The following is a 20,824-nucleotide window of genomic DNA, read 5'->3' as shown; positions in this document are numbered from 1 at the left end:
GTAGAACCTTTTTCCTAATAGCTAACCTAAATGTCCCTTGAAGCAGATTAAACCAATTACTTCTTGTCCTAACTTCAGTGGACATGGAGAACAACTGATCACTGATCTCTCTTTATGACAGCCCTTACCATATTTGAAGAATATTATTAGGTCCCCATGGTCTTCTTTTCTCAAGACTTAAATATGTCCTTTAAGAAAAAAAAATACTTTCCCTCACACGTCATGTTTTCTAAACCTCTTATAATTTTTGTTGCTCTCCTCTGACTCTCTCCAGTATGTCCACTTTTTTTTAAAAGCATAGCACCAATAACTGGACATAATATTTCAGCTGAGGCGTCACCAATGCTGAGTATAGTGGAACAGCTACCCCCCATGTCTTACATGGGACAATTTTGTTAATACAATCTAGAATTATGTTTGCTTTTTTTGCTTCTGCATCACATTATTGTTTCGTATCTGATAGGTTGTTGTTATGTGGCCTTTGTTGTTATGGAGTGGAGGAGAATAAAATGGCATAGAATGAATATCAAGCAGCTAGAAATAATTCCTTCAGTTTAAAATAAAGGTATCAAATGTGGTTAAAGCTACATCTTCTCCTAAAAGGAACAGTTAATCTCGCTGTTTTCTGAACATGATTCTTATTCCAGTAGTCCACCATCTCCAGCAACAGCTGATAAGACAGCTGTTTCTTTTTGTAGTTTGCAGTACATGCAGCTGCATTTCAAGAAGCTCTCAACTCTCTCATTAAAGTCATTGATATGAGCAGCTTCTCCCTCTATCATAATGAGTGTATCATTGATTAGATTATGTGAGTGCGAGTCTGCAGCAGGCTCTGTGCTGACTCAGTTTAATATGCGTGTTCTTACTATCAGAATGACAGTCTGGTCAATCTGGGTTCTGAAAGCCACCAGGCAAAGCGTGCAGGTGCTCTGGCTGAGGTACTGGCATTCATTAAATATTAATGAATGTGAGTAAATTTGAGGTGACAGCATCTAGGTGACAATGCAGAGGATGACCATTTTAGTTCGGTTTTCATTCACTGGATCAAAATGAAACATTGAGGAGGCAGAAGTGGTTTTGTCTGTCTGTGGGCTATTTTAGTTTCATTAACCTAAAGTTAAGTTACAAATTCTTCCAGGTAGTAACAGTGCTGGATATATCCAAGGTTTAGTTTAGTAAAAGTAATGTCAACCAAGATATATTTGAATAAATAGCTAAGGAGCAAGACTGAATTTTGCATTCTGAGAGAACTGCAAAGTTGGGAAGTGGAAACTCAAATCAGGTTGGAAAGATAAAGGAAAGTTACAGAAGTAGGGTAGTATTAATCACATGTTTAGGAGTGTGGAATAGATTAGATAGGGAGGGGAAAAGATAAGCTGGCGGTATACTATAGAAAGAGCAAAAGAATGAGCATTAAAGACAGAAGAAAGTGTATACCAAAGGGACACTTTCAATACTAATTGTCATGTATTAAAAAAAAATTACCTAGCTTACTAATAAATTATTAACGATATTTTAAACAAGAATCCTTTAATATATTTTTCTGTTTAATTTTTGCTATTCACTCAGTTTTCACAATGCAACTAGATACATTTCACTTGCCTTTGGTCAGTTGCATTGTTGGGTCATTGCACATTCGCTGAATATTGCATATGCAAGTGAAATGTATCTAGTTGCATTGGCAAAACTGAGTGAATTTTTAACTTGCAGATAATGAAAATATATGTGCTCTTTTAAAATCAACCGAACCAGTTGATTTTAAGTTTGTTTTTTAAATCATGGCAACATTTCTATTGCTTTCAAACTTTCTAGAAGTTTGTTTTACAAAACAAATGTCGGATCTAAATTGAACAGTGTCTCTTTAATTATTTTTTTAAACTAATTTACAGCCTAGATCTAAATTTTCATGTAAGAGATGTACCTGATAATCTAGTGAGTTAGAAATTTGTCACATAATATCATTATGGTATTTCTGAAGCAGTTTAAGAATATTTGATGACCTTTTTAAAATTTTATCAAGCAGTTTTGATTCTTTAACATCAATTACAGCTTCCCATGTACTCACTTTATCCACTGTGACAAAGTCACATTCCATGAAGCAACTTTTTCTATAAAACCTTTCATCTGCTCACCCAGAGGAAGCTGAAAATTATCTGCCTCATGCATTCTGGGTCTTGGGGCTGTATTTAAAAAATAATATGCCTTTTCCATGCCATTAAATAGATCTATTTCTAACACAATGCCTTTTTGGAAGTAATGTCATAGTCTTATCACCTAACAAGAGGTTATGTGATCTGAATACTACTGACTTGAAAGGTTTATGGCCATCATAAGCAGCCGGGCATCTCCGCTGCCTAGAATTTGGAATAAGACTAAAAGCTTTTTGACTATGATTTATTGCCTAAAGTTTCCCTGCAAGGCTTTATGCACCTTTAATGGAATCTCCCTGTCGACTCTCATACTCAGTGATACCTATTTACCTAATTTCTTTGGAGATAATTTATGCTGGCATTTCATTTTATGGCTAGTATTCAAAGCTTAAATAAGGATAAACGTTCAGATTATTTTCATGTACATTATATGTGTGTTAATGTGCTACGACAAAGGAATTCAGGTTGGATCACTACCAGAACTTACAGAAAACAAATAAGAGAGCAGTGTACAGCTCACGAACAATTATGATGAACTCCAGAACTATCCTACCCCTAAAAAGTCAGTTTCACGGAAAGGTGTGAATATTTAATCTCTTACAGAAAAATTCTTTGTATCATAATATGCACACCTATCGCTGAAATGTCATCTTTGCTATGCTTTGTTACACTATCTCAAGATATAATTATGAAAAATTAAAATCAAACAACCTTCTCCTCTGAGCAATATAATCAGAGGAAGTAATGTGGCAGTTGTGACATTTTAACTGATAAGTAAAAGCTTAATAATTAGTCAGGACAATAGATGTTAGATAATTGGTTTTAATATACCCCAAGATGAAATCAAAGCATGTATCACATGAAGGGAGAGCAGCCTCATTTCTTTTTTTCTCTTAAATCTGAGATGATGCTAATAGAACAAAAGAGTCAGGCTTACTTTGTCAGATATATTCTATCACATGAATACGAATTGAAATAAGTCATGGTTCTTTTTTAGAAGGTGCATTGTTTTATTCCAGTACCAAGAATTATTGACGACACAACATTGTCCCTATCACTTAGGAGTATCGTGTTTGTTTTAGAAGTACCAGAACAAACTATACCATAAGGGATATGGTTTCTTCTTGATGGGTGTATATCTATGTGCAGCTGTTGCCTATGAGAGTTATCACCATATGAATCAAGCAGAGAATGGCTCTCCCAAAAATGACATTATTTCTGAACAATTACTCTTATAGCTATAACAGGGAGCAGTAAAAGTGTACTGCAACTACCTTCCTAAAATTCACTCATGATGTCTGTACTCATTTATACAGTACTATGGAGACAGGCCTGAAACGTGCCTAGAAATGAATCTTTAGGGCCATATGCAGGGCTGGCTCCAGCGTTTTTGCCGCCCCAAGTGGCCAAAAAAACCCCTACAACAACAACAAAAAGCTGCGATAAAAAAGCCGCGATCGGCAGCAGGCCCTTCCATCCGAGAGGGACTGAGGGACCCGCCGCCGAAGAGCCAGACGTGCCGCCCCTTTTCATTGGCCGCCCCAAGCACCTGCCTGCTTCGCTGGTGCCTGGAACCAGCCCTGGCCATATGTTGCTCTGAGACCACACATGAACATTTCATTTATATTATTATGAGTTTCACCATGGATGAAGAGCAGTATTTGACCATAACATTGGTAGATGTGAGTCCTGAGAAAATCTGAATTAGGATCTGATATCACTATTAAATTTACCCAAAATTCCAATAAAGGGAAACTAAATGGTAATGAGAAAATTCAGAAACACATAATTAAAAAAAGTATTATGGGAAACCTGTACCACGGATTAAGAAACTTACCCAGTATCGCACAGGAAGTCTGGGACAGAGTTGGGAGCAGAAATCAGGATTCCTCACTCATGACATAAGGGCAGCTATTCATATTTTTCAGAAGAAAATACTCTGAAAAGGCAAGCCTTAGCCAGTGTCTGTTGGGGTGGCTAACACTGTAAGCAAAATTATAAATGTTCTATTTAATTTGTTATAACCACCAATCAGAAGCCAGGTGAACCCACTGCCAGCACTTACAGAAAGTAAATAAAAGAGAGCAGTGTATTGCTGACTAATATCAGTGACAAGCATCAGATCTATTTTATCTCTGAAAAGTCAGGTTCACTAAAAGATGTGAATATTTAATCTCTTGACAGCAAGATTATGTGTGTCATAATATGCACCGCTATCACTGAAATGACATTTTTGTTATACTTGGTTACACTATCTAAAGATAACACACAAAAAACAAATATATGCAAAAATTCTCACCTGGTTTCTGGTTTCATGACTAAGCCAAAACTCAAATTGGGTTCATTTAGAAATATTGCAAACTGTGTGGGTTTAAATGGTCAGAAGGAAACCAAATGAAACCTGATGGTTTTGAATCCAACCTTTAAATTGCAACAGAGGGTCCTGTGGCACCTTTAAGACTAACAGAAGTATTGGGAGCATAAGCTTTCGTGGGTAAGAACCTCACTTCTTCAGTGAGAGTGCCAATGCCCGAGATGATGGGGCGTCCAGGATTTCCAGGTTTGTGGATCTTGGGTAGTAGATAGAATAACCCCGGTCGGGGCTCTAAGGGTGTGTTGATTTGTTCCTGTGTTAGTGTAGGGAGTGTCCTGAGTAGATTGTGCAGTTTCTTAATGTATTCCTCAGTGGGATCTGAGGAAAGTGGCGTGTAGAATTTGGTATTGGAGAGTTGTCTGGCAGCCTCCTTCTGGTAGTCAGACCTGTTCATGATGACATTGGGCATTGGCACTCTCACTGAAGGACTGTCTGGATATGTGGACTCCCTACTCAGACCCTACGCCACCAGCACTCCCAGCTATCTCCGTGACACCACAGATTTCCTGAGAAAACTACAGTGCATTGGTGACCTCCCAGAAAACACCATCCTAGCCACCATGGATGTAGAGGCTCTCTACACAAACATCCCCCACACAGATGGAATACAAGCTGTCAGGAACAGTATCCCTGATGATGACACAGCACAACTTATTGCTGAGCTCTGTGACTTTATCCTCACGCACAATTATTTCAAATTTGGTGACAATATATACCTCCAGACCAGTGGCACCGCTATGGGCACCCGCATGGCCCCACAATATGCCAACATTTTTATGGCTGACCTGGAACAACGCTTCCTCAGCTCTCGTCCACTCACGCCCCTTCTCTACCTACGCTACATTGATGACATCTTCATCATCTGGACCCATGGGAAGGAGACCCTGGAAGAATTCCACCATGATTTCAACAGCTTCCACCCCACCATCAACCTCAGCCTGGACCAATCTACACGGGAGGTCCACTTCCTAGACACCACCGTACAAATAAGCGATGGCCACGTTAACACCACCCTATACCGAAAACCCACCGACCGCTACGCCTACCTTCATGCCTCCAGCTTCCACCCCGGACACACCACACGATCCATCGTCTACAGCCAAGCACTGAGGTACAATCGCATCTGCTCCAACCCCTCAGACAGAGACCAACACCTACAAGATCTTCACCAAGCATTCTTAAAACTACGATACCCACACAAGGAAATAAAGAACCAAATCAACAGAGCCAGACGTGTACCCAGAAGCCTCCTGCTACAAGACAGGCCCCCAAAAGAAACCAACAGAACTCCACTGGCCATCACCTACAGTCCTCAGCTTAAACCTCTCCAATGCATCATCAGTGATCTACAACCCATCCTGGACAATGATCCCTCACTTTCACAGACCTTGGGAGGCAGGTCAGTCCTCGCCCACAGACAACCCGCCAACCTTAAGCATATTCTCACCAGCAACCACGCACCGCACCATAACAACTCTAACTCAGGAACCAACCCATGCAACAAACCTCGATGCCAACTCTGCCCACATATCTACACCAGCAACACCATCACAGGACCTAACCAGATCAGCTACAACATCACCGGCTCATTCACCTGCATGTCCACCAATGTTATATATGCCATCATATGCCAGCAATGCCCCTCTGCTATGTACATTGGCCAAACTGGACAGTCACTACGCAAGAGGATAAATGGACACAAATCAGATATCAGGAATGGCAATATACAAAAACCTGTAGGAGAACACTTCAACCTCCCTGGCCACACAATAGCAGATGTAAAGGTAGCCATATTACAGCAAAAAAACTTCAGGACCAGACTCCAAAGAGAAACTGCTGAGCTCCAGTTCATTTGCAAATTTGACACCATCAGATCAGGATTAAACAAAGACTGTGAATGGCTATCCAACTACAGAAGCAGTTTCTCCTCCCTTGGTGTTCACACCTCAACTGCTAGCAGAGCACCTCACCCTCCCTGATTGAACTAACCTCGTTATCTCCATACTGATTTATACCTGCCTCTGGAGATTTCCATTACTTGCATCTGAAGAAGTGAGGTTCTTACCCACGAAAGCTTATGCTCCCAATACTTCTGTTAGTCTTAAAGGTGCCACAGGACCCTCTGTTGCTTTTTACAGATTCAGACTAACACGGCTACCCCTCTGAACCTTTAAATTGAAATTCATGTGGTATGAACTCATGATCACAATTAATAAAAATGTTTGGAATTACTGCCTTTAGAAGCCAACTCTACAGAATCCCCTTCCTACCCTTGAGCAGCAGCAGAGCCAGTAGGAGGAATTCTCAGTGGATATCCTGACCAGGCCCCCAAGATTGTTGGGTTAATGCGAAAGGAGGTTACCTGAGTTGTGGCGCTAGTGTGCGTGTATCAACCAATCGATTATTGGAATTATTGGAATTAATAATACTAGGCAGAGGAACTTCTGGGGATAGTCTCTAATAAGGGGGATAAAGAAACAGATGACGTGTATTGACATAATGAAAATTAGGCACGAACCCCTGCAAAATGAAACTGTTGATTCACCATCAATTTGTCAGTTAATATATTCTTAATAAATGCAAACTATAGAAAGGCATTTTGAGGAGTTAGAGATCCAGAAATTTGAGTTTGAGTTGTATTTCATAAGGTGTCAGGAGAGATCATTGTTTTTTCTCCACTTGCCAGGTTTCCACAAATGGATGTTCAGTTTGAAACCTTTTAATTTAATATCATAAATGGCAATGTTGAAACAATTTATTTCTTACTAGATTAGTATGCAAACCCAGAAGAGAATTTGGTGTCTTTTTTGTTAGGGTTCCCCCCCCCCTCCCTTTTATGAGGCTGTTTTGAATTAAAATGTTCAGCCACCATAGTGATTCTAGAAACTTTTCTAAGCTTAAGCTTTCAATTGATTTCCACTTAGTCTACATTAGAACCAAAGCAACAAAATGGTATTGAAAATGTTTTGTTTAGCCTTGTGATTAGAAAAACCAATGGAGAGGGAAGGAAAGCTTATTTAATCACAAGCTGCATAATATAGGTCCAGAAAAAAAAATGACAATACTTCAGTGAAGATAAAAGCTAATAGATAAAGGTCATCAGCTATTTTTTAGATGATGGCCATTGAAGCATGTGAGTCAAGAGGTAAAACTGTTCTATGGAAAACATGAAAGAGCATTTTTTTTATAGAAAACAAGCGACGTTTTCTGATTCTCGGTGGCCTCACCCTGTGTTTTCTTCTGAAACATAGTATGCTACTTATTGATTGCTGGCAATATGATGATCCAGTTATGTTGGCAAAAGGAAATTGTTAATTCAACTGCAAAATTGTTGAATTTCAAGTCATGTGAAAAACAAACAAGAAAGATCCCATCATTTGTTTCCATCCTCTACCATTTCAATATAAAGAAGAAAATTAGGACATTGTAATATCACGTGATGGGGCAGAGAGGTCCCATACTGGCAGTGAGGGCTTTAAGGATGCTAGCAAGCTCTCCACTGCTAATGAAAGGGTTGGGGAAAGCCTGAGAATCTATATGGTCCTACTCCACTACACCTGTAGCCAATCTTAGATGTGTAAAGGAGAGCTAAAAGGAGAACTAGCCTAATTCACTGTTGATGAGGAAGGAGGGTAAGGCCTCTCCTGATGGAAGAGAAGCCTGGTTGCAGCCTTGAGACAGAGTTTGCTTGGCAGCCAGACCTGCCCTCCTAGAAAGGTAGACCAGACTCAATGGAGTGGCAGGGGTGAGGGGCAAGGTCACTGGCAGAAGAACAGACTGTTTCGGAGACCAGCCCTGAATGGAAGGGTGGGGCCCCACCAAAGGTTTGTGGGATGACCCTGTTTTGAATCGAGTTAGAGATTCCTGATTACTTTTTAATATTTATGCCCTGAAAGTCGTAGGACTGCTAGCAAGGCAATGCACCACTACACTGGACCTTATCAAAATAGAGACATACCAGCACAGACCCACAGTGGGGTGAATTGTGTCTGGAGGGGCCACAGGAGGGTGCCACTCTGATAATGTGGCACATCATTTGAAGTTTGTATTTTGGCTGTTTTAAGCGCTTATGGCGGAGTGACTATAATGACAACAGTTTGATGGCAGCACAATGTAGTAGGATACAGGAGACTTCATTTTGAGAACAATGTTCTAGCACCCTCTCCTAGGAGTAGCATGTTATTTTTCTTTCTGTTTAAAGGGTACAAGAAGCTGCATTGTATAAGAAGATTCATGTCAGACAATCTGTGAAATGCTAATGGTGTATTTATGAGAGCTGTATAGCTGCCTTCCATAAAGAGAGAAAGAGCAGTGGCCACCAAAGAAGGAAGATGAATAGAAGGCTGAACAATTGAAAAATAGGTTTTAAAAATGCATGTTAGTAATTTATGGTCAGGTGTTGGGAAAATGGTGCCCACCACAAAAGCATAGAAATATATTTATAATTTGTAGTTACACTGCATTTTCTTTACTTATAAGGCATCTTTTGTAACTATTGAGTATGTGTGTTTTGCTAGCCATTCAGAGCTTCTCTGGCCTATTGTGGAGGTTTCTGATTATGTTAAGAACACTTCTTGTTCAAGGGGAAAATTTCTGGATCTTGGCCAGTATTACTATTTAATAATTGTATATTGTAAATATGTAACTGTTTAATAAGAAGTAGTTTTAATCAGGGCTTTGGAGCTGTGCTCTGGCTCCACTCCAGCTCCAGTCAAAAACCTGCAGCTCCGCGCTCCAGCTCCAGCTCCGGTCTCTGCTCCAAAGCCCTGGTTTTAATGCATTATATAATGCATTTCTTGACACAAAAAAGACATGCTTGGAACATGGCAATTCTCCATTTTAATACATGAGAAGAATTTTCATCTATGATATTACTTATAATAATCATGCATTTTTTCCACCTTGAGCCTAATAAAAATGCAAGAGTTGAGTACTGGGGTATGGCTGAGTGATTAGTTTTTTGTTAAAAATAGAATTTGAAGGGTATGTTCCTTGTAGTGCCTTTCATCTGTAGTGCAGATGTGGTGGATCCTCCATTATTGGAATCTTTATATCAGGACTGGATATCCTCCTTAACTTCTATTTGAGTTATAACATATTTTTATGGACTTAATGCATAAATTATTGGCTCAGTGTCTTTGGCCTAATGGTCCACTCTTAAAATCTGTGAAATCTGTATTTCACATCCAAGCTGCAGTTTCAAAAAGCAATGCTAAATCTTCTTCCCACTACAGTTTATCAGGTATGTTGTGGTATTTTCAAGCTAGTAAGTCAGTTTTTCTAAAGCTGAGGTTCCCCCCCCCTTCTTCATTTTTTGTCTTGTATAACAAGTCTAGAAACCGTATATATCATTTTGCATTAATCAGATTCTTTGTATTCTGTATTGAATGCCTTACAGGTCATGCATTTCTTAATGTCATGTCCTTACATGTTGAAATAATTGGGGGAATGGTTTTAATTTTCTTTTATCTCGTGCCCCCACTTCCACCTTTTTATTGTTCAAATGCAGGAGTTACAGCTCAGAGCAGGAGGCCTTGAATTCATTTGGGTCACATGCTGTCCTTAAGAAAAACTTTGGAGAGAAAAACTATTTTTTTTTTAAAATCCCTCCAATTTGCTCTAGGGAGACAGCTTTTGAGTCTTGCAGAGAGACCCTGCATAACATTACATAGGGAAATTGAGCCCACAAATGCTGCAGATACTGAATGTTCATGCATAATCGTCTCCAGCCACACTATCCTAGTGCCTCTGCAAGGACACCCTGCTCATCTATGCTACTCTCTGGATCCCTATTTGTGCCTTACCCCGCTGCAGATGTACAAAGGGCAGTTAATTGCTGGGGTGTTAACTACCATGTTTTTTTTTTTTTTTTCTTGGAAAGATTGAGTTACTGGGGGTATATGACGTGTAGAGTGTTTTTTTCTTGTTTTGCACCCCCACCCCCTCCTTAAGTTCATGCTGGTATCCCCTGCATGTGAAGAGGCTACACTGCAGGTTGTTTGCAAAGCGGGGCTTCTAAGGAGTTAAAGGGAAGGGTAACGCTTTATTGGCTGTACTTCCTTCTCTTTATAGGTACCACCTTCCTGTGCAGAAAAGGAGATGCTTGGCTCTATAGCAGCAGGACTATATCTAATTGAAAATTTTCTTTAAGTAGAAAAAAAAATCCAAATCCAACCTTTTTCTCTCCATTATTTGGAGTAACACAATTTAAAATCTATATTTTATACCCTCTCAATTGTGTTTATATATATATATATATATATATATATATATATATATATATATATATATATATATATATATATATATATATATGCTCTCTTTGTCAAGTTGGTTTCTTTCTTCTTTCTTCACAAAGAGAATCAATCAATAAGACACCAAGCTAATCTTCCATCCCTACATGAATGCAGTTTATAGCAAAAGGACTAAATCTGCTGCAAACTATTAAACCCTTTTACACAAGGACAAAAGAAATATCATTTAGCAGAACAGCCAAATTGCTTACACATGAGTAGCCAAGTAAAAAGTATTGTACCTTACACTAACAGAGGCATATTAACTACCGTGTTCGTGATTGCCAATGTAATATCACACTGCAAGCCCAGCTCATTTTATGCTGTAAACATAGAGCCCTTTTCTGCCCTCCTCACTGTTGCTGGGTAGTAATTTACTCTGCAGATAGTCTCACTGAAAGCAGCAGGATACCTAGGGACAGACCCTGAGCTGGTGTAAATTGTCATAACTCCACTGAAGTCAATCTCTTTTTGAAATAAGAAGCCAACCTGACTTCAAAAGAGCAAATATAAAAATAAATTATTGCAAGAATATACAAATAGATTTTAAATTGCTGTGACTCAATTTTGATTCCAGTGGCTCTGTTACAATTTAAACCAACTGAGAAGGATCTGCCCCCTTATATAGAAACGTCGTAATGTGAATAAAGAGTGGCAGAATCAGGACCACAATTATTATTAGCCATTTGTAGTGTATAACACATCAATGGGTCACATCTTGAAGATATTACAGTGTTGGGAGTTTGAAGTTACTATATGCACAAGGGGCAATTAACAAAGGCACAAAAATTAAACACTTATAAAGCTAATAAACATTAATCCAGTAATATGTTAATAATGTATGCTCTCATGTAGAAGAGTGAAGCTTTGACTCCAAAATTCAATAGTGCTACATTTCACTATTGCTACTATTAATTTACACTTGTATATAGAAAACTTCATCCATAGATCTGAAAGTGCTGAATGTGGATAAATGTTCTCCTCCTCTAGTGCAGATGGGGAAATTGAAAGACAGTGAGTTTAAGTACTATGGCTAAGGTCATACAGCAAGTCAGTACTACTAAGAGAGACAGTTTGTGAAATACAATGAGGAGGCAGGCAATAAGATAATAAGAAAAACCCAACTGACATGTTTTCCAGAGCCTCTGAATCATGAACTTAGCAAAAAGTCTAATGGCATTCTCCAGGGCTTACAAAATCTTTTGCTTTCTCTTTCTTCCGTTCCTTTTCCTTGAAATTTGTATGTATTTGTGAGGACAATTGTTTTTCAAGGTGTCTGTGTGTTTGATTAGTTTCTTCCACTGCAGGTTGTGCTTTAAATATTTAGAAATATATAGTTATATTTAGGTACATTCTATCCCCCCCTAAATGGAAGAGATAGAATTTGTATAATTACTTTTTCTCCATCCCACATGTCTAAAATCCAAACACTTACAGCAAGAATTTCAATTATGGCTAATGATGTCATGTAAATGTAACTCACAATTCATGTGTGTTTGCCCCACAAAGCCCTGGTCTACGCTGGGGGGGGGGCAGGATTGATCTAAGTTACGTGAATAACGTAGCTGAAGTCGACGTACTTAGATTGACTTACCGTGGTGTCTTCACCGCAGTGAGCGACTGCTGCCGCTCCCCCGTTGACTCTGCCTGCGCCTCTCTTGGCGCTGGAGTACAGGAGTCGACGGGAGAGCACTCGGGGGTCGATTTATCATGTCTAGACTAGATGCGATAAATCAATCCCCGCTGGATCGATCACTGCCCGCTGATCAATGGCAAACATACCATTAACTTCGAAGGATCAGGACTCACGTTACAGCAGTATAGAAGTAAGAATGATTTGTAAGTGCCTCTTATAAATATGTTCTTAAGTGTGTGTGTGTGTGTGTGTGTGTGTGTGTGTGTGTGTGTGTGTGTGTGTGTGTGTGTGTGTAAAAACAACAAGGAGTCTGGTGGCACCTTAAAGACTAACAGATTTATTTGGGCATAAGCTTTCATGGGTGTGTGGGTGGGTGTGATCACTTTTTTCTAAAATGAATGATTCTTCAAAATTCATTACTTGCACTAAAAACAGTAGATGAAAATTATCTTCAGATATAATCTTATCTATATTTCTATGAACATAAACTTGAGATTTGTTGTTAGTAATGGAATATTAAACACACTCTTTATTAATAAAAGGCTAGAAATGTTAATTGCAAAAAAACCATCAACAACAAGCATGGGTAAGTCATTGCTTTTCCCATTGCTTTTTGAAGTACAATAGTTTGATATGAAACTTTTGGTAAATTCACTGTATTTTGTATATACAAGTTCTTTAGTTTATGAGCCAGAAAATGTAGCATCATAATTATTTCAGGGACTGATATACCATTTCATGTTTTTTTTTCTTGTTCATTTGTCTCTTCTGTTCTTTCTCTCTCTTACATGCTGCAGTTGCAAACATATTGTGGCGAGAGGAAGGTACTAACACATTATTTTTTCTATACTATGATTTTTTTTTCTTTTGTGCCTATTACATTTCTTGTTAGCAGTCAGTAGTTCTAGTAATTATCTTTCCATTTGCAGTTTTTTTTTTTTAATATCATGGTATTTTAATGCCTTTATATAAGCATGCCATTGTCAACTGCTTTTCTTTATTTGGGGGCAAATTAATTATTTACAACAACTATTTTATTGTTTGTATTTAACCTACATTTGTGTAATGTTAAGGGTTAAATGCATAGGAACAAGGAAACTCAGAGTTAGAATCCAGGCTATTGTTTTGCCCTTAACTTGTCCTGTTGATGTTATAAATCTTTCAGCATTCAGCCTATCTGTAGTTAGAATTTTGACCGCATGGTGTGAATCATTTGTCAAGAGTGTCATCTTGTGCAGCTCCCAGAATAATAGAGAATTCTGATTGGTTAATTAGTTAATGAGACAAGGCAGCTTCTTCTTGATATAAAGTTGTGACTCTGGGGAAAAATTTCATGACCGATTGGAAACTTCTCTGAGAGATACATTTTATGACATAAGCAGTATCAGGTGTTTGTGCAGTTTAGAACACTGTTGTCTTCTAAGGTTTACTTCCAATGATAGGTATTTTGCAGGATCTGAGTTCTGTGCTTTAATATGACTTACCATAGCAATATCTAGACACAAGTGAAAATGTTGAAGCTGAAGTGTTAATATGACCCTTTATTCTTAACTCTGACTAGCGCTATATTCAATTAAAGTTCTAGGGAAACTTTCAAATATTTCCATAAATGTGAGGGTTGTTTTTTTTTTCCAATTACTTTCAATGAAAGACTCATGGTAGCTGAGTTTCTCACAGATTTTACTCTGTACTACAGTGCTCTTTTGCCACAGTAGGTGTTGATGGGTGGCACTCAAATACATTTTTTGTGATTGAATTTTCTGTTCCATAGAAATCAAAGTTCAAAATATAACATTTGACTTGGAAATGGCCTAATTACAAAATAAAACTTAGCACATATTCTTTATATTGCCAAAGTGCTTTACAGATATTAACTAGTTCTTTCTACATCCCTATTTTACGGGGTCCAGAGCCTCAACTGATATAAACCTGCCAATCCAGTGACCTCAGTGGAGCTAAGCCAAGGTACACTAGGTGGGAATCTGGCCCAGAGAGTTCAAGTGAGTTTTCCAAGACCACACTGAGAGTCACATACTAGGGCTCTTGATTCAGTTGGTGGGGACTGAGAATCTAACGTTTATCACCCTCCAACTTTAGCAAAGGCTTCTCTCTCATTTCTTGTCTTGTATAGAACTGAGTACATTATTGGCCCCTTTTTTGTCTTCTGAGTATAAGTTGAGTGTAAACTTTGCAAGCCTGATCCTCTGTCATCTTCTGTGATTACAGAGTACCTACCACATTTTTATTGCTTCTGTAACAATAGTTATTAATAATAAAAATAATGTACCAGTGTGTAGACTGATGAGAACAGAGTAAACATGTCCCAGACTCTTTTATGGCCCCAGGACTTCTATTTGTGGAGCGGGGACTATACTCAAACACTCACAGGCCAATGGCAGTTCTCTTATTGTCAGGTCAGTCCCTGTGCCTTTAAAAAGTATTGGGGTTGGCAGGAAGTTGACAGCAGACATCCAATAAAGGCAACACCAGGAGGAAGTATGCCTTTCCTCCCTTTCTACACTGTTGCAAGACTCCCACCATCCTTACCTTTCCTTTAAGTCCGATATTTACTTATTGCTGCTGTGCCTTAATGGAGTTGAGTATTGACAGTACAGTTAATACAAGCTCTCACAGTTGTAGTTATTGGTCAGCATGGATGCATCTGGACCTTGAAGCAATTATGTGGTAAGGTCCCAGACAACTGGAGAAGGGCAGGCATAGTATCTATGTTTAAAAAGGGGAACAAAGAGGACCTGGGGAATTATAGAACAATCAGCCTAACTTCGATACCTGGAAAGATAGTGGAACAGATTATTAAGCAATCATTTTGTAACCTCCTAGAGGGTGGTTACATAGGGTTATAAGGAATAGCCAATTTGGATTTGTCAAGCCCAAGTCATTCCAGACCACCTAATTTGCTTTTCTTTTTACAGGGTTACTGTCCTAGTGGAGAGGGGGGAGCAGTAGACGTGATATATCTTAATTTTAGTAAGGTTTTTCACATGGTCCCCCATAACAACTGGTTGAAAGATTGTACTTAGAGTAGTTATCATGGTTCGCTGTCAAACTAGGAGAATGTATCTAATCCCATAGGGTGTGTCCAGGGTCCAGTACAATTCAATATTTTCATTAATGACTTGGATAAAGGAGTGGAGAGTATGCTAACAAAATTTGTGGGATAAAAAGAATTTGGGAGTGGTTGCAAGCATTTTGGAGGACAGGAATAGAATTCAAAAGTACCTTGACAAATTAGAAAATTGGTCTGAAATCAACAAAATGAAGTTCAATGAAGACAAGTACTATACTTAGGAAAGAAAAATAAAATGCACAACTACAGAAGGGGGAATAACTGGCTAGACCGTAGTACTGCTGAAAAGGATCTGGGGTCATAGTGGATCACAAATTGAATATGAGCCAGCAGTGTGATGCAATTGTGAAAAAGGCTAATATAATTTGTGGGGGAGGAGTGTTGTATGTAAGACACAGGGGGTCTACTTGGCACTGGTGAAGCCTCAACTGGAGTACTGTGTCCAGTTCTGAATGCCACACTTTAGAAAAGATGTAGAGAAATTGGAAAGAATGCAGAGTTCAGAGAAAAATGAAAAAAAAGATTTAGAAAACCTGACTTCCGAGGAAAGGTAAAACTGGGCACATTTAGCCTTGAAAAAAGAAGACTGGGGGAGGGACCTAATAACAGTCTTCTAATACATTTATAAAAAGGATGGCAATCAGTTGTTCTCCATGTTCACTAAAGGTAGAACAACAAGTAATACTGTTAATCTGCATCGGGGAGATTTAGGTTAGATATTAGGAAAAACTTTCTAACTATAGGTATAGTTAAGCACTGGAATAAGCTTCCAGGGGATGTTGTTGAATCCCTGATACTGGAGATTTTTAAGAACAAGTTAGACAAACATCTGTCAGGAATGGTCTCGGTATACTTGGTCCTGTCTCAGCACAGGGTGCTGGACTAGATGACTTCTCATGGTCCCATCCAGACCTACATTTCTATGATTATACAGTGGATAAACATTTGTGTTTGTTCAAATTAGCATTAAAGTAGGCCTCCTCTTCCTCCACAATGACTTCCCAGTAAAATGTAATAGAGAATATCTTCTTTATAGTACTGAAAGAAATGTGATATATAATAATGAATAACTAAAAATCAGGACATTTGTTAACGTTTTATAGAAATTATTTGAACTCATCCCTCAGAAAAGGAAAAGTGAAAAATATGTGGAATTTATTTTCATTTGATCCCAAAGTTAAAAAAAAAATAATTTACATGATCATTTTCATTAATGAAGCTATTTTTCCTCCCTTGGTATCCTGGTTTTAATTGATTTATCTCGCTAGACTGACCACACACTTGGTAAAGCAACCCCCACCCTTTCATGTATTTATACCTGCACCTGTATTTTTCACTTCATGCATCTGATGAAGTGGGCTCTAGCCCACAAAAGCTTATGCCCAAATAAATTTGTTAGTCTCTAAGGTGCCACAAGGACTCCTCGTTATTTCCAAGTCTGTGTTCATGAAGCCCACTGGCTTACTCATGGGGCGGGGGAGGGGGGGGAATGTGAAATCCTGAATAATATCAGTTTTTTTGTTTTAGCTAAACAATAAAAGATCCCATAGGATTAGCTTTATTAACATCATTCACATTATTAAATTGATTACATGCCAGTGATATGGTGAGGGCTTGTGTTCAAAAGGAGGAGTTGGTTGTATATTTTTTGTTGTTGTTTTTTTAGGGTCTAATTTTGTTCATTTAGATGTGTTTTTGTTCCTAAGGTCTGGGAATTGGGAACATGTTCTATGTGTTTTATGAAGATGGAATCAAAGTGATACAACCCGTAGAATGTGAATTTCAGAGACATATTAAGCCCAGTGAAAAACTCCTTGGGTTTCAGGCAAGTATTTTATAAATTTATTTATAGGGTTTTGTTTCTCAGTGATTCTATTCTTTTAAAAGAAAAATGTCAATGTAATGCTGGTCAAATGTGCCAGGATGATGACCATGGAAAGTGAAGTTTTCTACATGTCCATTGGAGCAGGTAATTGCTACAAACCAATGTGCCTCAATGCTGAACTGTTTTTATTGTTCCCCATTTTATTTTATTTGTCTAAATTAGATTGTCAGCTCCGGAGATCAGAGACCTCTGCTGGTGTAAATTGTCATAGTCAATGGAGACAGTTAACACCAAAAGAGAATCTCTTACTATGGTGTAAGCAGTTGCATCTCTTTGCAATGAATGGTGTTGTACCCAGTTTCATCCACTTCTCTGTGTTCAATTTTTGCGTATGTTTGTAAAGCACTCTGTAAACAGTAGTTTAGTCTCCACGTCCACTCATTCCCTTATTGACTGGGGTTATGGGCACTTCTGATAGGAGCACTTGTGTGCTCGTATCTAAATTAACTCATTTTGTATAGTCTATTATAAAGCCTTCAAACAGTAATCACTCTTTCTCACTGCACATCTGGACTGGATTTGACTGATGGAGCTTTAGATGAAAACCTCAGTCTAACAATCCATGAGCAATCCCCCATGCAATGTTTTCCAATTACCAAATGTACATTTAAGTAAAGAAAAAACAAAAAAACAAAAAAACCAGAACTGTCTCTATGGAATTTGCCTCTTCAGCTGTCATTAGAGAAGTCATAGTATGCAATACACAACAGCAAAATATATTTTTACTGTGAATAATTATGCTTTCGGCAGCTAATCATGCCTTCATTTGTGCTGCTTAAGTTAAATTAGGTTGACAGCCAAAAATAAGCCAAAGACCTTTCTTCATTGATGGTTAATTCAAAAACTGATTATTGAAGAAATCTCTGAAAATTGTATTGGGTTAAAGTGAAAATGAGAATAGTATATTTTAAATGTATCCTGTGCTTTGTTTAAGAATTTAATGATCTTCAAAATGATTAATGATATGGATAAGTAAGTTTAATGAAAAAAAAATCTTATTTCTTTTTTGTAGCTTTCCATTTCCAAAATAACATTCTAATTAAGCTAAGGAAATGTTAGAGAGTGACTCTTTTCTTTAAATAGGAACAAACTTGGTGTCTCTGTAGAATGTATCTTGGTTTATGTATAAAATTATAAGGTAGCACATGGATACATATTTAAAAAAGGGGGGGCAGTAGCTTTTGCCCTTGAATGTGTGGGTCACCTCCATTAACGTCAATGATAGTGCTGCATGTACATCAGAAGACTGACTTTTTCTTCCCTTGAATAGGCAGGTTAGTGGGGACTTTTTCTTGCAGAAAGAAACATGAGAGTATTCAGACACCTTGGTGTGTGTGTTTTCTTTTGTTTTATTGTTGTTTGTTTTTGTTTTTACAAATACTTGTTAAACTACTCTTCACTTCCCTGTCCAAGAAAAAGGGTTTGATTTTCAGTGAAAGATTCTGGAGTGTAATAGGACAAATAGAAGTCCACTGCGATTATTTTCTTCCTAGAAGAAGGATTGAAGCGTGGATTTAACAGAATTCCCTATATACACTCTTAATATCAAGACTGCAGCTGTGTGCTACTCAAAATAACTCATTCAGCAGGAACTTTAGATACACTCTGCAAAGGGGTCCGTTGTTATCTTTCCCATACCTCTTTGGAAAAAGCTCTGGGTTTGCTCTAAATAAAAATTCAATTTTGGTGTAGTGTCAGATTTCATCAACTTTCAGCTTGTGCTCATTGACTGGTAAGAATTCATGTCATGCATTCTCAGTTATTCTTTCTTCCTGCTTCGTTTGCCAGAGAGCTTTACTGGGTAGGATTTTAGTTATATCTACTTTTATAGTATGCATACATTTTTGCCCCACCACTTAATATACCTACCATGGATAAATTTCCATTATTTAATTCTTTGATATGTCTACAAGAAACCATGCAGTGTTTTTTTTTTTTACAAAGCCTTCTAAATATAAGCCCTTCAGTGGAAGCGAATGCACAGTTCCTTGAATTACTCTTTTTTTTAAACACCTTTCTGATGTAATGCTCCATACACTCCTTAAACTCATATTTAGGGCTCTTTGGTAGCTGTGTACACTCTGTTCAGTAAATTAGATGTCTACATTTTGATGAGGAAAAATGTAGATTCCAACCAAGTATATACTAAGATTTTATTGGCACTCATTCTGTTGAGCCTCAATCCAGCAAAGCATTTACACAAGTGCTTAACATTTAAATCAATGGGATTACTCACATCTTCAAAGTTAGGTATGTGCTTGAGTACTTTGCTGGATTGAAGCCTTGTTTGGTTGCATGCATCCATATTTGGTTCAGTGGCATCCCAAACTTGCTCTGTTTCTCCCCCCCCCCCAGAAAAATACAAGCCTACACTCCATTCAGAAATTTCTGGATGTATTGATTCCTTTCATTACATTTGTGCCAGAGGAAAGTGGATCTCTCTTATTCTCAGAGTAATAATGAAGTACTTAAAATATTTCATAGATGGCTTTGGTTTCATTGGCCTTGAAAAGTTCATACTGATGATTGTGTTTTTGTCCGCTGTGATAAAGTCCTAGAAGCCCTAAAATTCTACCGTTGTGTAGGGGATCTTCTGCCTTGCAGAGTGAAAATCATTGAGTTACTCTTAAAACAAGCAAAAAACTCAAATCCTCTCCCTTCCCCTGAGGCTGGTGAAAACTCGGGCTTACTGAAGTCAATAGCAAAACTCCCATTAACTTCAGTGGAGCCAAGATTTCAACCCTTGTCTGTCCTTTACAGAATTATACCAGTTCATGACAGCATTTAAGCGCATAAAGTTAAGATGGGACCAAATTCTTTAACACTATTTTTTATTCTGGAATTGTGTTGTAATTGTTGTTGTTAAATTACAGTTTTAACATTTTAAACCAGGATCCTGTCCTTCTAAAATGAGTGCACATAATAACAACATATACAGTATCTTGTACAACCTGATACCGTACAATAGCTAACACTGATACCAGCCAATTTTTCTGGTGGCAGTATTCACATTCCTCTCGCTTTTCCAGGTTGCTGGTCTATCTCCGCTGAATTACACTAGCAAACAAAGGACTAAATTATGAAAGGGAAGCTATATTTCACTGTATACTTTGAAAAATCCCCAACTGGTTCAACATGCACAAAGGCAGTTGTACTCTTTGTGAGATGTGTGGGGTGCTCACCCTGATTTCAGACTGGAATCTTGTCCAACACTTTTTTTTATGGAAAATTGTTTGTGTTGAAAACTTAAACCTTAACCAGTAGAAGGAGGGTTTTTTGAGCTTATCAATTACAATTATGTAATAAGAGTTCATCAGATTATCAAATCAGTGTTTAAACAGCTTGATTCAAAGTCCATGACATACAATTGGACACACTGCACCTTTAAGTGGGTGCGG

At 38.1% G+C, this 20,824-nt stretch overlaps 1 protein-coding gene across 2 annotated transcripts in view; it reads left to right on the top strand.

Annotated features, from left to right (window-relative positions):
* Positions 1–20,824, top strand: part of FSTL5 (follistatin like 5) — a 526,494-nt gene that overhangs the window by 445,565 nt on the left and 60,105 nt on the right. The window contains exons 10-11 of one of the 2 annotated variants that reach the window (XM_065405184.1): positions 13,251–13,277; positions 17,248–17,366. In XM_065405184.1, coding sequence (XP_065261256.1) covers positions 13,251–13,277; positions 17,248–17,366 — 146 coding nt within the window. The remainder of the gene's footprint in view (positions 1–13,250; positions 13,278–17,247; positions 17,367–20,824) is intronic. The other variant, XM_065405185.1, reaches the window with a different exon arrangement.

This window comes from Emys orbicularis, chromosome 5 (genome assembly GCF_028017835.1).
Source record: "Emys orbicularis isolate rEmyOrb1 chromosome 5, rEmyOrb1.hap1, whole genome shotgun sequence".
NCBI classification, from domain to species: Eukaryota; Metazoa; Chordata; order Testudines; family Emydidae; genus Emys; species Emys orbicularis.
The sequence above is the reverse complement of the archived record's forward strand: the minus strand, read 5'-3'. Positions and strand labels throughout refer to the sequence as shown.